The sequence below is a fragment of the Pinus tabuliformis genome, chromosome 9 (genome assembly GCF_031772625.1).
Source record: "Pinus tabuliformis cultivar Carrire ecotype Pingquan chromosome 9, CPIR1, whole genome shotgun sequence".
NCBI classification, from domain to species: domain Eukaryota; kingdom Viridiplantae; phylum Streptophyta; class Pinopsida; order Pinales; family Pinaceae; genus Pinus; species Pinus tabuliformis.
Window position 1 is genome coordinate 644,592,800 of NC_142307.1, and position 22,922 is coordinate 644,615,721.

The 22,922-nt window shown below is 35.2% G+C and overlaps 1 protein-coding gene across 1 annotated transcript; it reads right to left on the reverse strand.

The window, feature by feature from the left end:
• Positions 1 to 11,177: 11,177 nt before the first annotated feature.
• LOC149150291 (putative ABC transporter C family member 15) lies at positions 11,178 to 17,444 on the reverse strand. Its single transcript, XM_089438336.1, is given in 13 exon segments — positions 11,178 to 11,464; positions 11,567 to 11,806; positions 12,132 to 12,195; positions 12,340 to 12,645; positions 12,738 to 12,952; positions 13,063 to 13,165; positions 13,234 to 13,404; positions 13,682 to 13,864; positions 13,950 to 14,651; positions 14,797 to 14,883; positions 15,074 to 16,560; positions 16,563 to 16,625; positions 16,628 to 17,444. Coding segments are annotated over 13 exon segments (4,515 nt in total). The 5' UTR covers positions 17,430 to 17,444; the 3' UTR covers positions 11,178 to 11,372.
• Between the last annotated feature and the right edge of the window lie 5,478 nt (positions 17,445 to 22,922).

Sequence of the window (22,922 nt, forward strand, 5' to 3'; positions counted from 1 at the left end):
GGAGGTACTGACTATCAGAAAACAATATCACCAACTAATTCCAACACTATACAAAACATTCTTCTTGTGCAACAATTCTTCTTATGAAGTAATTTATGTCTCTCATCAATTAGCATCTCATGGCAAAAGTTCTAAAATCATAATACAAAAACAATTCAAACCTAACTACTACATGATTGTAACATATATTTTATAAATGTTTAAACACTTGCGTATTATTTACTTTTTGAGTTGCAGACCTCATTGCTACAAGGTTGTAACTTATATTTTGTAAATTATCTAAGCACTTGCATACAGAAGGAAGGACGCACCACTTACCTAAAAGAAATGTTACACATTTTGTGCCTGTGTTCGAAATGAGTTTGTTTTCCACACCGCAAATGAACTTTGCAATACACAACCACGAAACTTCTATAGAAAATCCCTCACGTCATGCAACTACTAGAATGACCACTATACAACTTGGAGAATAAATCATTTTGTAAGGAGCTCCCCCAAAAAGTAATTGAACATGCGTTCGCAATGTGCGTGGTAAAAATTTCATGATAAACACTTGGCCAATTCACATATGGACAAAATAACTAGAACCAGTGGTTACAATTGTCACATTACCTTTTAAAATTTCAAGATATGTATTAGATACTAACTAATGATGATATGTTATTCATGATATCTTATTTTGACTAACCGACCAATGCACCTGTGGATATAATAAATAGAACTCGTCATTAGAATCGTCACATTAGCTTTTAAAATTTCATCATATGTTTTAGATATTAACTAATGAAAATATGTTATTCTTCATGATATGTTATTTATTTATCTGTGATATGTAGTAGATTACTAACGAAAAAACAACAATAATAACACGATATACATGTAAACCAAACATTCCATGCCCTAAACCTTAATAAGCCAAATCTGTTAATCAATTGATTAATATATAGTGTTATGCAGGAGGTACGAAAATTGTGAATGAAAGTTTTTTCTCCTTGTTTCATACACTCGTTCTCCCACACAACACTTCTTCCTTATATGCATTAAAAATACATTTCATCTAATATTGGATAATAACAATTTAATTGACAAATGTGAAATCACAAATGCACTTAGTATTCAAGAAGCTTAAAAAAAATGAGCTCACATCAACATAGTAGTGGGGATAGTTAATCACCCACGCTTACTTCGCACCCAATATACACGTAATTGAAACTTTCGAAAATATGTTATTTCTTTATTCGTGATATGTAGTAGATACTAACTAATAATAATAAAATGATATACATGTAAAACAAACTTTCCATGCCCTAAACATTAATAGGGGCAATGGCACTAATTAATTGATTATCATGTAGTGTTATGCAGAAGGGAGGTGTGTGGAAGAAGTGTGCAGAGGGGGAATGCATATGAAGGTACAAAAATTGCGGATGAAAGTTTCTATTTCTTGTTTCGAACACTCGTTCTCCCACACAACACTTCTTCCTCATACACGTTAAAATACACGTCATTTAATGTTGGATAATAACTATTTAATTAAAAAAATGTGAAATCACAAATGCACTTAATATTCGTGAAGCTTAAATGAAAGGAGTCCATGTCGACATAGTAATGGGGACAATTAATCGACCACCCTTATTTCACACCTGATATACACAACCAAAACTTTTCATGCCACAAACTTTAATAAGCCAAAATCGCTAATTAATTGATTAATGTGTAGTTTGCAGGAACAAATTTTATGTTCTTTTTTCCACACACTCATTCTCCCACACAACACTTCTTCCTCACACGTATTAATAAGAAAAAATTGCTAATTAATTTATTGATATGTAGTGTTTTATGGGATGAAGGTGTGCGAAAAAAGTGTGTGAAGGGGGAATGTATGCGAACACATGTTCTCCTGCAAAATACTTCTTCCTCATACGCATTAGAAATACACTTCATTTAATATTGCGTAATAACTATTTAAATGATAAATGTGAAATAAAAAATGCACTTAGTATTTAAAAAGTTGAAATAAAACAAGTCCACGTCGACATAGTAGTGGGGACAGTTAATCGCCCACCCTTATTTCACACCCAAATACACACGTAAACCAAACTTTTCATGCCCCAAACCATAATAAGCCAAAACTACGAATTAATTATCCTTTAGTTAGTAATTTCTATTTTGTGCTATGCATACCCATTATCCCACAAAACAATTCTTCCTCACACACATTAAAAAGACACTTCATTTAATATTGGATAATAAGTATTTAATTCACAAATGTGAGATCACAAATGCACATAGTATTCAGGGACCATGAATACCAAGATTTTCTATTTCTACCATGATACAATTTTTAAACGATCAAAGTCATCGAACATAGTTTTGAAAACTGCACATTGGATCATCAACAAAACAAATTTTTCATAATTGTTTTGCATCCCAATATCAAACAAAATGAGCCCACATCAACATAATTGTGGGAACTGATAATCACCCACCCTTATTTCGCACTTGATATACACGTAAACCAAAATTTTCATGCCCTATAACTTAATAAGCAAAAAATGCTAATTAATTGATTAATATGTAGTGTTGTGCGGGAGGTACGTGTGTGAAAGAACTGTGCTGAGGAGGAATGTATGCAGAGGTATGAAACATTCCAGAATAAATTTTATTTTCCTTGCTTTAGATACGTGTTCTCCCGCACAACACTTCTTCATCACACACGTTAAAAATACATTTAATTTAAAATTGGATAATAAGTATTTAATTCACAAATGTGACATCACAAATTCCCATAGTATTCGATAACTGTGAATACCAAGATTCATTGTTTCTACTTTGATTTAGTTTTTAAACGATCAAAATTGTCTAACATAGTTTTGAAAACCACACATCAGATCATTGAAAAAGAAATATTGCCACAATTCCTTTCCATCCCAATATCAAATAAAACTAGACCACCCTTATTTCGCACCCTATATACACATAAACCAAACTTTCCATGCCCTAAACTTTTATAAGCCAAAACTGCTAATTAATTGATTAATATATAGTGTGTGGGAATGTATGCGAAGGTGCTGAACATTACGGAAGAAATTTTATGTCCCTTGCTCGCACACCCATTCTCCCCCACAACACTTCTTCCTCACACACATTAATAAGCAAATAATACTAACTAATTGATTAATATGTAGCGTTATGTGGGAAGGAGGTGTGTGGAAGAGGTGCAGAGGGAACTTTCTTTTGTTCTCCCACACAATACCTATTTCTCATATGCATTAGGAAGACACTTCATTTTCATTGGATAATAACTATTTAATTAGCAAACGTGAAATCACAAATGCACTTAGTAATCGAGAATCTCAAATAAAAAGTGCCCACATTAACATAGTAGTGGGGATAGTTAATAAGCCAAAAACCACTAATTAATTGATTAATATATAGTGTGCGAGAATGTATGCTAAGGCATGAAACATTGCAGAAGAAATTTTTTGTTTCTTTATCCACACACCCATTCTCCCACACAACACTTCTTTCTCACATGCATTAATAAGCCACAACCACTAATTAATTGATTAATATGTAGTGTTATGCGAGAGGGAGGTGTGTGGAAATGTGTGTGAAGGAGAAATGTATGAAGATGTACAAAACATTCAACATAGTTGTGGGGATAGTTAATTGTCCACCCATATTTTGCACCCTATATACACATAAACCAAACCTTAATAGTCCAAACCGCTAATTAATTGATTAATATGCAATGTTGTGTGGGAGGGATGTTTGTGGAAGAGTTGTGCTGAGGGGGAATGTATGCAGAGGTATGGAACATTCTGGAAGAAATTTTTTTGTTCCTTGCTTCACATACTTGTTCTCTTGTACAACACCTTCCTCACACGCATTAAAAAGACACTTCATGTAATATTGGATAATAATTGTATTTAATTCAAAAATGTGACATCAGAAATGCACATATTATTCGAGAACTATGAATACCGAGATTCATTGTTTATACTTTGATACAATTTTTAAATGATCAAATCCATAAAACATAGTTTTAAAAACCTGACATCGGACCATCAACAACGCAATATTGCCATAGGTCCTTTCCATCCCAATATCAAATAAAATGAGCCCACCCTTTTTCGCACTTGATATACACGTAAACCAAACTTTTCATGCCCCAACCTTTAATAAGCCAAAATTGCTAATTAATTGATTAATATATAGTGTACGGGAATGTATGTGGATGTACGAAACATTGTGGAAGAGGTTTTTGTTCCTTTTTCAACACACATGTTCTCTCGCACAACACTTCTTCCTCTCACATTAATAAGCGAAAACCACTAATTAATTGATTAACATGTTTCTCATACACATTAGAGAGACACTTGATTTAATATTGGATAATAACTATTTAATTGACAAATGTGAAATAAAAAATGCACTTAGTAGTCGAGAAGCTCAAATAAAACAAGCCCACGTCGACATAGTAGTGGGGATAGTTAATAAGCCAAAAAATGCAAATTAATTGATTAATATGTAGTGTGTGAGAATGTATGTGGAGGCACAAAACATGCAGAAGAAAGATTGTATTCCTTGCTCTGCACACCCCTTCTCCCGTACAACACTTCTTCCTCACATGCATTAAAAAGACACATTATTTAATATTGGATAATATGTATTTAGTTCAAAAAACTAAGATCACAATGCACATAGTATTCGAGAAACTATGAATACCAAGATTCATTATTTCTACTTTGATACAATGATTTAAATGATCAAAGACGTCGAACATAGTTTTGAAAACCATACATTGGATCATGGACAAAGCAATTTTTCTACAATTCCTTTACATCCTAATATCAAATAAGACGAACCCACGTCGACATAATAGTGGGGATATTTAATCAATCACCCTTATTTTGCACCCAATATACATGTAAACCAAACTTTTCATGCCCCAAACTTTAATAATCCAAAACCGCTAATTACTAATTGATTAATATGTAGTGTTGTGTGAGAGGGAGGTGCACAGAAGAAGTGTGTAGAGGGGGAATGTATGCGAAGGTACGAAACATTCTGGAAGAAAGTTTTTGTTCCTTGCTTCGCACACCCATTCTCTGGCACAACACTTTTTCCTCACACAAATTAGAAAGACACTTCATTTATTATTGCATAATAAAAAATTAATTCACAAATGTGAGATCACAAATGCACTTAGTATTCGAGAATCGTTAACACCAAGATTCGTTGTTTCTAATTTGATATCATTTCTAAACGATCAAAGTCATCAAACATAGTTTTGAAAACAACACATCACATCATTGTAAAAGTAATTTTGCCACAATTCCTTTGCATCCTGATATCAAATAAAACGAGCCCACCCTTATTTCGCACTCGATATACACATAAACCAAACCTTTCATGTCCCAAACTTTAATAAGTCAAAACCGCTAATTAATTGATTAATATGTAGTGTTGAGAGGTATGTGGAAGAAGTGTGCAAAGCGAAAATTTATGCCGAGATGTAGAAAAATGGGAACGCAAGTTTCTATTCCTTACTCTGCACACTCGTTCTCCCGCACAACACTTCTTTCTCACACACATTAAAATGACACTTCATTTAATATTGGATACTAAGTTTTTGCTTAAAGCAAAAATAATTTCATTTCCACATAAGAAAGTTCCATCTATACCTATATTCTCCCTCACATACCCTCTCTTCTGCACATCCTTCATTCCACACACATTCACGACTCCATACACCTGTTCTCCCACACAATTGAATCTGTAAAAATTTAAAATGAAAAAGAGTTTAAAATGAAATAAGAGGTAAATTCACTAGGAGTCCCTGTGTTAGTGTCAATGTCAGAGCACTCACCAATGGAATGCCCCAACACTACCCTGCTCCCTCTTACGTAAAGGACCTGCTCAGAGCACTCAGTGACGGAATGGCCATTTACAAAATTACTCTAATTTCCATTTTAAAATGATTTGCGATACACTGACACATTCAAAATTAAATCGCCCTCCACTAGGGGAATTATGTTACATCAAGGCTTCCTCAGCCAATCGAAAATTAAAAATAAGATTTTCAAAAATTAGAAAAATATTTTTGAATTTAAAAAAAATGCAAATATTCAACATTTTTCAAAAACTTTAATTAAAGTTACTAAAAACCCAAAAACTCGACAAATTAATCAAAAATAAAAAAAGAAATATTATAGTCATTGACCAGATATGAACTAATAAAAAATATTCAACTTAAACCACTAAAACATGTCCAAAAAAATCTCAATAATGTGAAAATAATCTAAAAGAGAAGATGCATTGAATCTATAAGTATATATGGTTTAACTATAAGTAGTGGTGCAAACAAAAGTATACATTTAAACATTAAATAATTATAAGAAATTAATCTATATCGACGAGTTTCTTAAGAACACTCATACAACTAGCATTTGCACCAGATGTTGCAAAGGAAATGCCGTAAGGCATAAATTGAAGAACACAAATACAACAAAAGGATACTTTGATAAGGAATAAAAATATATTGAACGCTCAAATCAATGCCCCATTAACTGGAACCACTTAGTAGACATATCTATCAACATTAGGGTTATATACAATGATCAAGAAATTTCTCATATACAAACAACACCTTCCACAACAACCTTTTGTCACATCCACATTTTAAAAAATGCCTTGGAACGTGATTGGAATCTCCCATATTGCCTTTTTCATTATGCAAATAAATCTTCCACGGACAAAAATTTACAGCTAATTTGTTATAATCGGGATTATGTTTTATTTATTTCCTTCACAATCTATCACTTTTAAATTTTAAACATGGTTCTCTGGTTTTAGGTCGCAAATTATGTGATAAAAATGTGCTCATCATTTTCACTATACCTATATTTTTTTCCATTTGTAAGTATTTAACACTGGCAAGCAATTGAATTTGCACAGTTCAATCAAATTTGACATCATTAAGGAAACTCTGTTTTTTACTGTCTAACAGCATTGATACATACATGGCCAACAATTAGGTTACAGAAAGTATTCCCAACAATTATCTTATTGTCGCACAGTTCAATCAAATTTGACATCATTAAGGAATCTACCCAAGTATGAAGAGAAAGCAAGAAAACAAGGGGGGCCAAAAGGATCTGGAATGTATGGATAAGATCAATATCTCTTTAATTAGTTTTCGGGTTGTAGTTTCAAGTTATCCTTATTAGTGTTTGGTAAGATTGACTCATTTTCACTCATTGTGTGTATCAGATCAATTGGTGGGCTTGTTACTAAAACAACAGTTGAAGTTGTCATAACTGAGCATGCCATTGCACCTCCTATCGCAAATTCAGGGAAGGGTGTTGCTCAAATTTCCTTGTTAGGATTATTGACAAGAGAGAATGTTCAATGGTGGCAGACATTGTGAGTTCTAAATATGTGCACAAGCCACTTGGTTGTCCATTTGTTCAAACCATCTTCTTGGTTTCTAATTTGATTTGGCCAATCCTTTATTGTATCTGCATCGTCTCAGAGCTCTTCTCATGAGTATATTCATCAACAAGATCTTATTTACCTTCTACAAATATCAGGTGAAAAAGTTAACTTACTTGAAGTGAGACCACAATCATATGAAGTGATTGAATATCTGGGACTCCAGAGCAAACCCATTCAGCTCAGGGTCTGCTTCATGCATTTACTATAAATAACCAGTCATCGTGTGGTTCATATTCTGGATAAGTACTTGTATGGTAAGCTTTTTATATGTATAATTTTATGTAGTTAGCTGCTGTAAGAAATTTGAAACTGGTTTGGTAGCTTATATTTGAATTAGTTACTCTTATTTGGTGGTGGTTTTGAACATAAAATAAACAGCACTCTGTTCCTCATGTAAGAGGGTACTTATTTAGAATGTCGAATGTAACATATGCAATCTACATGTATGCCCTAACAACAATGTGCATGCACTATTTAGTACGACATGGATCCTAGCCCTTAGTAATGAATGGAGCAAGGACTACTATGCAACTCTTGGACATTGGCATTTATGCTGTGAATTTTCTTTTCTCAAGAGTTCAAAAATGAAATGTTTTGACATTTTCATGTTCAGAGTTATCCTTTCCTTTTTTAGTTCAAATGATATCCAATTTTTTTAGCAAAATTTTGCTTTGTCCTAATTTGGAAATAAAAAGTTCATATTCTGATTATTCTTTTGTTATCATTCACAGGATTTTGTTTCAGATGATTTAATCTTCTGTGGGGTTTTTTGATGGCCATGGTCCTTATGGTCATCTTGTTGTTCACAGGGTCAAAGGTTCATTACCAGTGTAGCCGCATTCTTTTTCGTAATCTTTCAAGGATAAAGCAAACAACATCAATGCTACTGATACATACAATAATAAAAAGAAGGCCAAAAATGCCCAAAATGACTTAGGTGGTGATGGCCAAGTCAGTTCAACAAAGGAATCCAATCTTTTTTCTACCTGGAAAGACACCTACCTGAAAGGAATCCAGTCTTTTTTCTTTTGCAGATACGTATCACCTACATTTTGACCTTGAGGAAGTTTCTTATTCACACAAATTCAGGGTTATTTCTGTGTGGTTAACCTACACTATTTTGAGGGTAATTGAATGATGTTTGGAGCACAATATGTGGATTGATTTTGAATTCAACATTCTGTCTGCACAAGTGTGTCCTTCGATCTTGTACTTCAAACCCCTTAAGTTGTTCTACGTAGACTTCCTCTTTAAGCAAGCCATGTAAGAAGTCAATCCTAACCTCCATTTGGTGTAGGATCCATCCTTGAGAGGCAACGAGAGAAATAATAGATCGGATAGCTCATATTGAACAATAATACTCATAGCAACTAAGTACCCTTGATACCTATTTGGCTTCTTACTTTCACAGAATTTCCCTCTTGGAGCGATATGTCTTTCAGCATCTTCGAGAGTATTTTTGAGCTAGAAAGATATTTTCCTTGAGGTATAGGTATCACTAGGTGGTGGATCAATGGGATCCATTGGGCCTTCAACATCAGGCATAGGTTCATCTGAAGGAGGTTCATCCTATTTTTCCACAACATCATCATTATTGTCCTTCCTTGGAGTGGGGAGATCTTGGGTCTTCCCAAGGGCAATATCTTCATCGAAGGTGACATCATGGCTAACTTCCACATCTCTTTGTCCAAGCACATAGATTCTATATGCCTTTGAATTCTCACTATAGCCCACAAATATACCTTTCTTCCCAGATGCTTCCAACTTGTTTCTTTTCTCTTTATACACATGAAAATACACAAGACATCCATATATTCTAAAATGAGAAACATCAGGTTTCTTACCAGTGAAAACTTCTTCAGGTGTCTTAAAATCCAGTTCTTGACTTGTGCCACACGTGTGAGAGAAAAGAGAGCCCAATAGTTGTACAAACCAATGGGAGTAGGAGAGAGAAGAATACGAGTGTTGATGATGATGCCAAATGAGTTGAGAGGTCACGGGTGAAGAGTCATGTCCATTGGGCTTCATGAGCCTCCATGATGATGTGGCCAACCTGAACAATTTGCACATGTGTGGGCATAAATTCAAAATCTCACACTTCTGCTTGTCCAAATGCGATGATTTTTATATCAATTTTGGTCTCTCTCATAAAGTGAAATTTAATGCAATCATCATCTCCATCAAATGAATTGTCCCAAGGTGGAATTTGGCCCTAGTTGCCAATTTTAACACTTTCGATCTTTCAATGGTCTTAAGTTCCAAATTTCACTCCACTAAAACCTAAACCCTTAGTAATGATGAGAAAGTTTTAAATGGGGGAGAAAGCATAGTATGAATTCTATAGAAAGTTTGGAACGATCCCTCATTACATTTTAATTGGCATGGAAAGAACATTAAACTAAGGAGATAACTCCCTATACTTTCATACAAAGGAGATAACTCCCTGTACTTTCATGGAATTGTTTTCAAAGTTTCAATTTTAATTTGAGAGCCACTCTTATAATCAATCACGTGCATTCTAAACTTTTCTTTTAAACAAGACACAACTTTTCATTTAAACAAGACAATTTATACTTTTCATTAAAAAAAGACACTTTATACTTTTGTCAGTCAGTGTTGAACTTTTATCATAGTGAATTTAAAACATTTAATGGAGTATGAAACTTTTTAAAAGAACATATTTATTTTTTGTGCCAAAAAAATGTGTGCAAGTTCCTCCCATAGCTAAAGTGAAGTTTTAACTCTGATAAAAATGAAAATTTACCTCAACTAGGTGAATTAGAAGATTTTTTGAAGTTGATGTAGAATATCTTTTTTATATTGAAAATTTAAAAAAAAAAAACAAACAAACAAACAAAAAAGAAAAAAAACAAACAAACAAAACAAAACTTGTTAAACTGAATATTAGTTAAAACAACCACTCAAACCAATATTTTCATCATTATTCAAAAGAAAAGATTACAAATATATATATATATATATATATATATATATATATATATATATATATATATATATATATATATATATATATATATATATATATTGAAAAAAATAATTAAATAAAAAATAAATTGCTTTTAAAGAACAAAAAGCCTATGTCTATTTTGTACATCTCTCATTTTTTCTTATATTTTTTTCCCTCTTTTGGGCATATTTGATGGTTAGATAGTAGAATTCTCAAATTCTTACTCATTGAAATATTAGGTAACTTTAAAAGTTTATAACTGCAAAATATTGTGAATAAAATTGAGTTGGTTCATTGCATGAAGGAAAAAAAAGAAATTAACAATTAGCCATCACTTATTATTAAGACCTATGAACCTTGACAAGTATATCATAGCTTGTTTGGTAGAAATGAGAATAAAATGTTGATGTGAATTGGCATAGTATTACTACATATAGAGGTCAGAACTAAAATAGAAACAAAAAAATGCAGATGTGAAACTCAAAATAATAGAATCAAAGCAGGAAAAAAAAAAGACAAATTAGTTAGAGGCACCTTACATCCAACTACACTGCCTGTACAAATCCAAGTTGTCTGGAGTTCTCCAATATTACCTTGATTACCTTGTTGAAGTGATAAAAGTTACACAGGAAAAAGGGTAAACTCCATTTGTATATAACAAGTGAAAAATCATAACTGTCAAAGTCAGTGAAAGTCACTGATAGGAGTTATTGAACTCTTCTTAAGGACTTAAATATAGAATATTATCAGAAAATAATGAGCTTACATGGTAGCTCATAGTCTACTATATTGTATCTCTATATTGTACATTTATCCAGCTTGAGTTTTAGGGAAATGAAGATTTTTCTCCATTCTATTGTAAACCCAATATGACCAATGTCCAAAGCTCTAGTTAAGATATCTATTGGATGGAGTACTCTGAAACAAGTTTTGCAAATGCAGAAAATTTGTTGCTGAGTAGTTTGGATGGAGTGTCATACTCAGCAATTTGTCCTGATTCAAAACAAATACAAAGTAAGTAAAAAATGAAATGTGTCCAAAAAAATAGTAACTGTAACAAAACACTAGAAAATAAACAACTAAAAAATGTTATACCATCCTTTAATAGGAGAACCATATCACTCTCAATAACAGATGGAATCCGATGTGGTATAGTAATGACTGTGCAGGTAGAAAATTGGTGGCGAATTATTTGCTGAATAAACCCATCAGTTGCAGTGTCAACTGAGGCAGTTGCCTCGGCAAGGACCAGTATCTGACTTTGTTTTAGTAGTGCCCGTCCCAAACAGACAAGCTAGCATTGACCCACACTCTAGTTTCCTCCATTCTCAGACACTGTACAAGACAGACAAGCTGGCATTGACCCACACTCTAGTTTCCTCCATTCTCAGACACTGTACAAGACAGACAAGCTGGCATTGACCCACACTCCAGTTTCCTCCATTCTCAGACACTGTACAAGAGATCATTCCATTAAATTCGATTCTCAATTTTCATTCTAAAAAAAAGGGGTCCTACAGACCAGGTAGGTCTCAAGGACACCAAAAAATAAACAAAACATGAGCACTAAGATGGAAAGCAAATAGCAGAAATAGCTACTGTAAAAGGTTTTATTTTTCTCCTTCAGGACTTCCATTGAATGTGATAAAGACACATAGACCTGAGGAATCAAGTTTCTTTTCTTTTGCTCGTACAATCTCACCAAGTTGGCACTTGTCCAAAGCCTGAAAGGACAAGCAAAATTGAAGTAGATTCATAAACAATAAACTTATAGCAAGATCCACAGGGAAATATCTATATTCTTCAAGGCAAGAATAATTGGCGCTAAAATTGATGCTAATGCTTATAGAATATGAAGCAGAACTAACCTCCCAAATCTCATCATCCAAGCAATCTTCGAGAGGATCCAAATTATTTCTTATAGTGCCTTCAAACATTGTTGGTTCTTGGGGAATAATGCTTAATTTGGATCTTAGGTCATGGAGGCCTATGGATGAGATGTCGACTCCATCAATGACAATTCTGCCCGTTGTTGGTTCCACAATGCGAAAAATGGATTGAATAAGAGTAGATTTGCCACTTCCTGTCTGCCCCACAACTCCCACCTTCGTGCCTCCAGGGAAAGTGCATGTAAGGCCTTTCAAGACAAGCAGAAGATGTGGTCCATAACGCACCTGATTGTATGGATAAAATTTATAAATGAACTGACATGCAAATTATTAGCATTGAATGCGTGAAAAAGAGTCTATTTGTATTGAGTTATGACCTGCAAATCAGTTAGATCTATCGTTCCTCTAGATGGCCAGTTGGAGTTTGTTCTACAATTCTCTACAATCACTGGTGACTCACTGGGAATGCGTGAATACTGCATTATTCTCTCCGCTGACAACATGTTGGTCTTCACATAACAAAGACACCATATTATCCAGGCTTGTACCATGTTCAGACTTAGACTATATGTTACTGCCAACCCTGCAGTGCCTGTTAAGGTGCCATTTCGTTTACTTTCATATTTCATTATAAAGAATATGTCTAGTCTGCTGAGATCAGTTTAGGAAAAATAATTGTAAGCCAAGATAGTGCTTCTGTACCTACTTGGGCTAATAACACCAAAAAGAATGCAAACACAAGATTTGACAGAAAATCCATCCGAATGCCAAGCCACTCATTGGCTCCAACATTGTGGAGACTAGGTCATATATATATATATATATATATATATATATATATATATATATATATATATATATATATATATATATATATATATATATATCAATCAACTCGAGATTTCGTTCCATGAATCGAAATTCCTGGTCAAAACTTCTAATGGTGGCTGCTCCAGAGATTGATTCTCCAAAATGTTGTACGATTGGAGCTCTACAAACTGATGCCAGCCGAGCCAGTTCCCTAGCTGATGTTATGCAGTATTGCTGCATGCAAGGAAGGTCAGAGGAGTTACAAGAATTCTCTTATTACTATAAAAACCCAAAAGCATGGAAACAAAGAAATACAGATAAACTGTTGTCATGATAGAATCCTGATGCAACTTAATCTATTTGATAACATCCTTTTCTATCAGATTATGGGATCTACCTACAGCAAACATTGAAGTAGAAATCAAACTCTCTTATCGCCAATTTATGTTCCTCTGAGAAAATTAAAATTTGCAAGTTCGTATTTATTATTATTGAGAAATACAGAGAATACTTGATACCATATACAACTTTCACCCACTGGTATAAACACAATGAAGACCTGCCAAGCAATATGAGACATGACTGCAATGATCCCCAAAAGTTGTATAAATGCAAAAGCCAATTCTCCTAGTTGAGAAGGAATCAATGTGTCCACTGCACTCTGATCAGTTGATGCATGCCAAGAAACAGAGATCTTGTTACTGACCCACTAGAATCAAATGATTTCCTCCTCTCTCAGGAAAGGTATTAGCCTATTAAAACAATAAATGTCAACTGACCCGATTCAGTATTCGCCCAGATGGAGTTGCATCAAAGAAGGACATTGGTGCACAAAATATACACCTGTGCAGAGTGCTAAAAAGCTGATTAGCAGTTTTAAGTCCAACCAATGAAAGAAGCATAGACCTCACAAGAACACACAGGGAGCTGCTTAATGTCAAAGCAACATAAACCAGAATGAAAAGGGACTTTCTCATAGGGGAACTCTCATTTTCTTTTGTAGAGGCTTCCGATGTCATCCAGAGGTTACTACATATTTGAAGTAGTTGACTTATTATTTGGGCCAGTAGTATTAGAGGTATCAAAGTACCATTGTATGCAGCAGTAATGTAAGACCAGTGTACCGACATGCTTACCCTGCCTCTCTCTCTTTCTTATTCTTGTACAAGCTGTGAATTTTTATTCTCTTTATCCAATCTTTCTTTGTGGTTTTCTGGTTCAACCTCTTCCTCTACATCTATTGAGTTCTGAACACCGCACTGCTCCAGTGTGTCACTGGCAGTAACATTTTTCGCTACAGCTGTATTGCCAGGACATGAGCTTTCAACAAATCTCTCTGATGTGTACACTTCAGATTTCTCCATAGTAGAAATAGCTTTCAAAGCTTTCTGATGTGCACCAACTAATTCCACAAAATCTGTGCCTGATTGTAAGATGTCATCATATCTGCCAACCTGAGTAATTTCACCATCTCGCATTACCTGTGAAGAATATCATTTACATCAACAAAATATGGATCACTTATCTCCTCCTCTCAATAAATGATCAATAAGCCCACTGTCCCTTTACCAATTACATTGAAAGTTTTAATATCACTAGAGCAGGATGAAAGAAATTCAAACCTACCAGAATGATGTCAGCAGAGGGTAAAAACTCCACTTGATGAGTTACATAGACTAGAGTCTTTGAACCCAGAATACCAAGTATGCATTCCTATAACAAGCAAGTCCAATTTCTTAGATGTTTATGGACATGAATTTGCAGCGGCACAACCAGCAATGTATATTATCCAGACTGAACAATGAATTGCAGAGTGCTATTGTAGAGCTTCATCATTCCATCAAAACATTAAAACTAATTAATTCAGCAAACCTACAGTATGTAAAGGATAAGAGAAACATACTTGGAAAATATGTTTTCCGGTATGTGCATCCACAACACTAAAAGGGTCATCAAAAATATAAATGTCTACATGTTGATATAAAGCACGGGCAATCTGTATTCTCTGTTTTTGTCCACCACTCAAATTTAACCCTCTTTCTCCAATGTCTGTCTCGTCCCCATAAGGAAAAAGTTCAAGCTCTTTTTTCAATGCACAAGCATCAAGTACACTATTGTATCTAATAGTATCCATCTGCTTTCCAAAGAGAATAGCGTCTTTAATTTTCCCACTTTGTATCCAAGGAGACTGAGGGACATATGCTTTGGTACCACTTAAGCTAACAGAGCCTGATATTTTTGGTATTTCACCTAATATGCAGGATAAAAGGCTTGATTTTCCTGAACCAACAGTTCCACATACTGCAACCCTCATGCCTCTCTCTAGTTGGACATCTAAACCTCTTATAGTTGGACTAGAGGAATCGGGATTCCAAGAAAATATCCCTCCTTGGATTTGAATCGCGAAGTCTGTTGACTCCTTTGATACCTTTTCTACCCCATCGTGTTGCAGCTCTTCCTCCTGCAGAAAGGCCACAATGCGATCTATTGACACTTTAGTTTGAGCAATCTGAGGGATTAAGCCAGGAAGCATGCCCATAGCTCCCTGAAGTGTCCCATAGGTTGCGAGTGCAGAAAGAATTCTCCCTGCTGTCAAAGGCACTCCTATAAGCATACACGTACCAAAAGTTGCAACAATGATAAATATTGGTCCAACAGAGGAAACAGATGTTGTGATAGCTGATGCGTAAACATATTTTTGTAGCCAACTATATTCTGCCTGCCTCAAAATTTCTAGTTTCCAAAGAAATCTTGTCTCCCAAGCCTGCAATTTTAAGATACTCATAATTTTTAATGTCTCCGATGTGGCCTTCATCCTTTTGTCTTTTTGTTCCATTATTCTCTCCTGAAATTTTGCTTGCAATTTTGCAAGTGGGAAATTTGGCAACATAACTGCAAATGAGGCTGCCAACCCTGAAAATGCTGCCAAGCCCAACGCCTGATATAGAATAATGAAGGCCAGAACAAATTGAAGAGGGAAAATCCAAATACTATGCATATAGTAACAGAAACATGAAACATTCTGAACATCTACACTCGTGTAGTTGATAATCTCTCCGCTTGTATGCTTCTGTCTTGACTGACTGGAAAGCAACAAGCCCTTCCTGTATATAATAGCTGTCAATGCTGCTGTAACCTGTAAAGTTAACTGATGTTGTTTGAAAAACCCGTGTCGCTGTGACAAAGACTCTAATACCTTTGCCACAAAAAAAGCACAAGCTAGCACATAGCCTTGACTTTTAGACTGTTTCATTCCACCTAGAAACTGAACAAAGGCATTTATAAAACATGGAACTACATATGATGCACAAGTCTCCAGTGCTGCTAAGAATGCAGTCAAAAGTACTTCCTTCCGAAAACATAGGAGTAAGGCTTTTGCTAATAACCTGTATCACCTTTGGCCTCTAGCTGAGCTCTGAATTTAGGGTATAATTGGCCTGTCATGTCCGCCTCTGCAAAGGGCTTTTATAACCAACAGCAAGCAAAGGACTCATCCAAGAAAATGACAGCTGACTGAGAAGGTTGGTTGTTGCATAAGTAGAGACTACGTTAATGTTTCCACATTTTTGGGGATTGTCTTTCAAGAGAGGTTCTAGAATGGTCTGTGAGGAGGACTCTACACCACTTCTGGCACAACAACTAGTATAACACAAGCAAGCCAAAATGAGAACAGCCATAATTTCAACAAAGATATCAACAGCAACGCTTCTTTGTTTTGTCAACCGTTGAATGTCGAGGACGATGAAGAAAGCCTGCAGAATGAATGATAGACTCCACCACAACTGCAATAAAAGTGGAAACTTCTGTTTACCTTCTTTTCTGAAGGAGCGATGAACATAAGCTGACATTGTAACCCAAGTCAGAGCCTGGACAATATACTCGCCCACGTTTTCAAAACCTTCAGGCCTCTCCTTCAGCCACCAATACACAGGGCTCCGTATCCCAAGAACGCTATAGCATATACACAGAAAAATGCAATCACCTAAAGCCAGCTTTTGCATAATCCCCAGTTTAAACTTACTCGAAAAGCTGTTAAATGGAACAGGAGGTGTAGGTGGCCAAGGTGTGCGAAATTTACACCTTGTCCAACACAGTTCAAGGATGACAGAAACAAGAAAGAGCAAATTAAGCCCAATTGCAAGTGCATGTCGAAAGAACTGCCCTCCAAAAAGAGCTCTAAGTCCCTGCCACCCAACTGTTTCACCCATTTCCAGCCAGAGGGTATTGTTATTCTTGTTTAGTGCCCCTATGGCTTCCATGACTGCAAACAAATAATTTACTAACAATATCAACAAAGTGCCTTATCAGTATATCTACTTCAGTACCCACATGAAAAAGTGCCAACAGAGCTCTTGGTTACCATTACCATTTATAAATGCACATATATATTGGGCTTCATACAACAAGGATGTTGCAGTGCAAAAACCTTCTTGTTTACTGGATTAAATAATTCTAGAAGCAGCATAAACATAACTAGCACTGAGAGATGGTGAGATTGAATAACAGGGCAATAACTGATACTTGTATACTTGACATGCCTGGGTAGCTGGCTGCATGCGCTCTCCCTCTTTCATTTTGGTGGGCAAGATGCAAACATTTAAAAGAACAGAGAAATGGATGTATCAATTGAATGCTTTGTTAAAATATTTATTTCATTTTAATTTTTAATAATTTCTCAAGCTCATCCTACTGTCAGCTCATTGACATTGCAGCTTCGTCTCCAATGTTCTTCTGGGTAACACATATCCAACGCAAATGAATTGCAAGCACATTCAGGTCAAGATCCAGAGCAAATGAGAAGTACATTCTATCCCGTAATGAATCACTGATCCACATTAACATGAAAAATAAATATTGAGACATCCTGATTTTTTTTTTTATATATCAACACACACAAGACCTTAGGTAGGAAGAAACAGTCAAACCTGAGGTGAAAAGTGGGTGGCTGGCTTGCTGAAACTGTTGATTGCCGGCAAGACCCTGCTGCCTCTCTAACATTCACAGAAGCCGGCCTGTGGTGTACATTGTAAATTTGGGATTCCATATATCTGTGTCTACCTCGGCTCTCATATTCCTGATCAGCCATCCCGTTTTGCTTACCACCTGCTCTCATATTCCTGATCACCCATACCGTTTTGCTTACCACCGGCCTGTTCCTTTAGACAGGGCACTCTGTTTGAATCTAATGAAAACTGGTATTCGAATCGTATCCACCGATGGTATTTGAGTCTTGTTTCCATCATGGCGCCATGAATACACGACCTCATGCTGTTATGCTCCCTTTCCCTGCTCAGGGTCACATTCACGCCATGATGCAACTCTCTAAGATTTTATATGCTCGAGGCTTCTATATCACCTTCTTCAACCGAATACATACAAGAGCGCTTCGTCGTATCAGGATCAGTGGACTCTATTAAATCTTGGCTCGGATTCAGATTCGAAGCTATTCCAGACGACCTACAACCATGCAGAAACGAATTGAACGAGATTTCCTACCGATATACATGAAATGGAAAAAAGAGAACAAGAGAACCTAGATGCCAGATGCCATGCGCGGCCAGGGGATAATGAATCGACTTCGAATCAAACGGTGAATATTAATTCCATCGTCTAACAACGAAATCAATGGTGCAGGAAGGTACAGAGTGGCACTGGAGGGGAGTCCTTCCCAGAGGAACGCCTTACGGCGTAAATATGGAAAAGTATCATTCAGTTAAAAAAAAATTAATAAAAGATACAATTAAAGGAAACTAAAATAAAACACCCTTAATTTAAAATGAAAAAATGAAAAAGGTGACAATGGGTTTTGACCATTTGCGAAGATTTATTCTTAAATTCATTTATTTTGCAAAAGTATTTGTTTAAAGGTTATACTTGTGGTTATTGAGGTCCAATTTACGTGAAATATTAAAATATTCTCTCATTTGGAGAAAAACGGTTGAATAACTTTTTTTTTTGACTTAAAAAGATGGTAGGTGCGTCAAGATAGATGGGAACCACTTACAATAGTTGAGATATTTTAATAGATTTTGTTATTCATTTTATTATATAATATTAGCTTAGACGTACAAAGGTCTTTCATTATAAATATTTTTATTGTTAAGAAAACGTTAGGTTAAACATAATTTATTTTTGTTTACATAAGATTTTTTTAGGAATTTTTAACCAGAAAGTGGGAGTTTTTTAAAGATCTGTTTTTCATTCTAAATATTAAATTAAATATTTATTCTTTTTCTACGTAGTGAGAATTTTTTTATAATTAAGTTGTCAAATCAACATGGAAGACAAATCAACATTGAAGACCTGAGATTTTTTTATAGTTAAGTTATCAAATCGACATTGAAGACATGGATGATTTCTTAATATCATTAAATGTAGGTTGACTCATCACAGTTATTCAAGAGAAAACCACGCCACTTGGAATAATTTGCTCCACACCACTTGGAATAATTTACTGGTAATCCGTAAAGCGGCAGAGTTTCATTCCTACCAAATACCTCTTATAAAGAAAAAATACTCTTAACCAAAAATACGCAGAATTAAAACATATTCCAAACCCAAAATAAATATATAATCTAAACATCAAAATAAATAATAAATTCCAAATTATTAATAATTTTACTTTTATTAAAAAAAACTCACATCTTTCGTGACCCCTGAAAAATGGTAACACGATGTTGTAAGAGGAACAAACAATGCAGATCGCTTTTTGGATGATGTTTTAATAGCATCAAAGATGGTGAAAAAAACACCCTTACCATACACTTAAATTACTTTATTAAAGAGGTCTTTTGTATTAAATTACTTTATTAAAAAACACTTTTTTACCGCAAATATTGTTTATTAGTTCCCAATTATATTACTCTGAGTTTATGGAAGAAATGAAGTGAATTGGAACGTTATAAAACTATTTAAAGTGACAAATATGATAAAGCATTATACAATTATTTTGCTTAAGTTTAAAGGGTTGAGGAAAATAATTATGGATGGCATTACCAAGAAGTTACACATCATCATGGACACTATTATTCTATCATTGACACTATTTTGCATAGAGAATAAGGAGGACATAAGCATGTGATCTGACCACAAAGTCTTGTAAAGTCTGAATTGCATGTCACACCATACTCAATTCCAAATTATGAAATGAAAAATGGCATACCTTATCATTTCGGTAAGTTTAGGTTTAAAGAATTGAAATAATATCATCATTATAGTTTGTTTTTGACAAGTTTTAAGATTTTTGGATTTTAACCAAACAAATACATTAACATTCACATTCTCGTTTAATATGTTAAGATTTTTGGATTTTAATCAACAGTTCCATTTAATTATATTTTAGGTTGGAATCCATACAAAATGATAAATATTAAGATAAGATAAGGTAAAAGATTTATTGTTGTTATTATTATTATTATTATTTTAAATTTATAGAAATTTAAATAATTTTTTTTAAAAAGAAAGTTAAAGATTAAGAAAAAACACATTAATATTTTCTTTAATTTTATTTAGGTATGAATTAATATAAAACCATAAATATTAACTATTAATAAATCAATGTGAAATTAGAAAGCACAAAAAAAATGCTTGTTGAAGGAGTTGCGCAACCCTAGCCAGCAACTGCAGCAAGAAACACGCAGCAACTCGCAGTTGCCCCTCAACGGCCTCCTGTTGTTGGGGCCTGAGCACCATGGATGCATTAGAGGACAGAGAACCTCTTTCAAATCAACAACAAGAAAATGAAGGAACAACAAAAGCTTTTGCCTCTCTCATTTCTTCAATGGGCCCAACAAAGAACAGACCATCAATCACTAAGTTTGTTAAAAGATTGGAAGATATTCCTGAAATCTCACTCCATCCTTCCCTTCCTCGTAGAGCAACACTTTCTCTGGCGGAGCGTGGATTAGTGGGGTAGTTCACTGGGTTATGGCCATCGCCCAAAACTGTGCAAAAATGGGTAGAAAGGAACTGGACTGCATCAATAGATGGGAAAATATCAATCAGGTTTTGTGGAAGAGGTTACTACACCTTCCACTTTGAAACCAAGGAGGATCGAGATTTGATATTTAGGAATGGACCTTATTTTATGGATACTAGGGGTTTGTATCTAAACAGATGGATGTCAGATTTCGACCCAGAAATGGATGTTCCCAATGCCGTCCTTGTTTGGGTCAGACTGCCACACCTTCCCCTTCACTGTTGGGGGGATGATTCAGTCAAAGCCATAGGAAATGCAGTTGGGAAATATATAGACAGGTGCGAGCCAAAGGAAAATATGCATGCATGCGCCAAAATCTGTGTAGAAGTGGATCTTGGGAAAGGGCTACCAGAAGCCATCAAAATCAAAGTGGACCAGTGGACGCACATACAACAGCTGGATTATGAACAAATCCCCTTCAAATGCAAGGTATGTCATGAATATGGTCATTTTGCAAATAGATGTACAAAAAAAAGAAAATGAAAGTGAAAACAGTGAATACCCGGAAAACAAATGGGAACAAGTTAAAAGAAAGAAGACAGTCCACAAACAACCAAATCTATATTCCTCGCAGCCCTCCACATCCACTGATCTCCATCCTCCTTCACCAAAAGTTGATAACCTTCTTGCTAGCCCTAACCATTTTAAGCCTCTGGATCCTTCAACCCCCCCATCCCCTGGACCAAGATCCAGATCCAGATCTAGATCCCCACAACATACCCCCAATCCCCCCTCATCCCCTCTGGTATCAAACACTCATACCACACCCCCGCCAGTAGACAGAATCCTAACCAGAAAGCAGTCAAAGGAAGTACCCCCAAATGTAGAATACCAAAAAAAATCAGGAAGAAAGATAAACAAAGAAATCAAGGATGAAGCAGCAGCAAAGGAAATGGCATTAGGAACACAACAACCTATGGAAACCTTCTTAGGAAGGAGTACAAGAAACAATGAAAAAAGCCAGCAAAGAGGGAAAGGAGTCATGCACCACCCAACAAGCAAATAATGATAGTGGTCTCCTAGAATTGCAGAGGAATGGGATCGTCCATCAAAGAAAATGCCACAAGATGTAGAAATTTTTCTACAAATCATCTAACTCTGATACCATGTAGAAACTTTTTCTACAATTATTTAGCTCCGATACCATGTAGAAATTTTTAATAATTTAACACATATTCAATGGAGATTATCCTGATCATGTACTAATGCGGAAAACATACACAATACATAAGCTCCTCTACGTTGATCAAGAATATAGCAGCATCAATAACAATAAAACATCAAGAGCATTCACACATTAACACAGTATGTATCACGGGGAAAGCATCTCGCTAAAAACCCCACACTATCTGTATATTAATGATTGAGTCATGTAACATTACACAGCATAATACTTCTCACAAGTATCTCCACCTCTGTTACACACAATACAGCTCAGATCTGATCTCCAAATCTCTTCCACTGCTTGCCTGCCTCCACTGCTCAATACCTGCTCAAGAACTGATGAGAATTGCTTCCCAAACTCGATTTTCACCTGCAAAATAGTCACTCACTCTTTGTGGACGTGAGCAAAGGCTAAAATGCGGGCCAAATACGTGAGCAAACTCATTGGCATACTCAATCCTTTGATTGTGCAAGATCTGGTGCACAACTATAGTCACAACTGATAGCAATCTGATTCTCTACCACCTGTCCCTGTTGAACTGAACATGCACTGACATGCAACTGAGTTAACTGATGTATTCTTTAGTTGTATTATGAGTTAATAATTAGT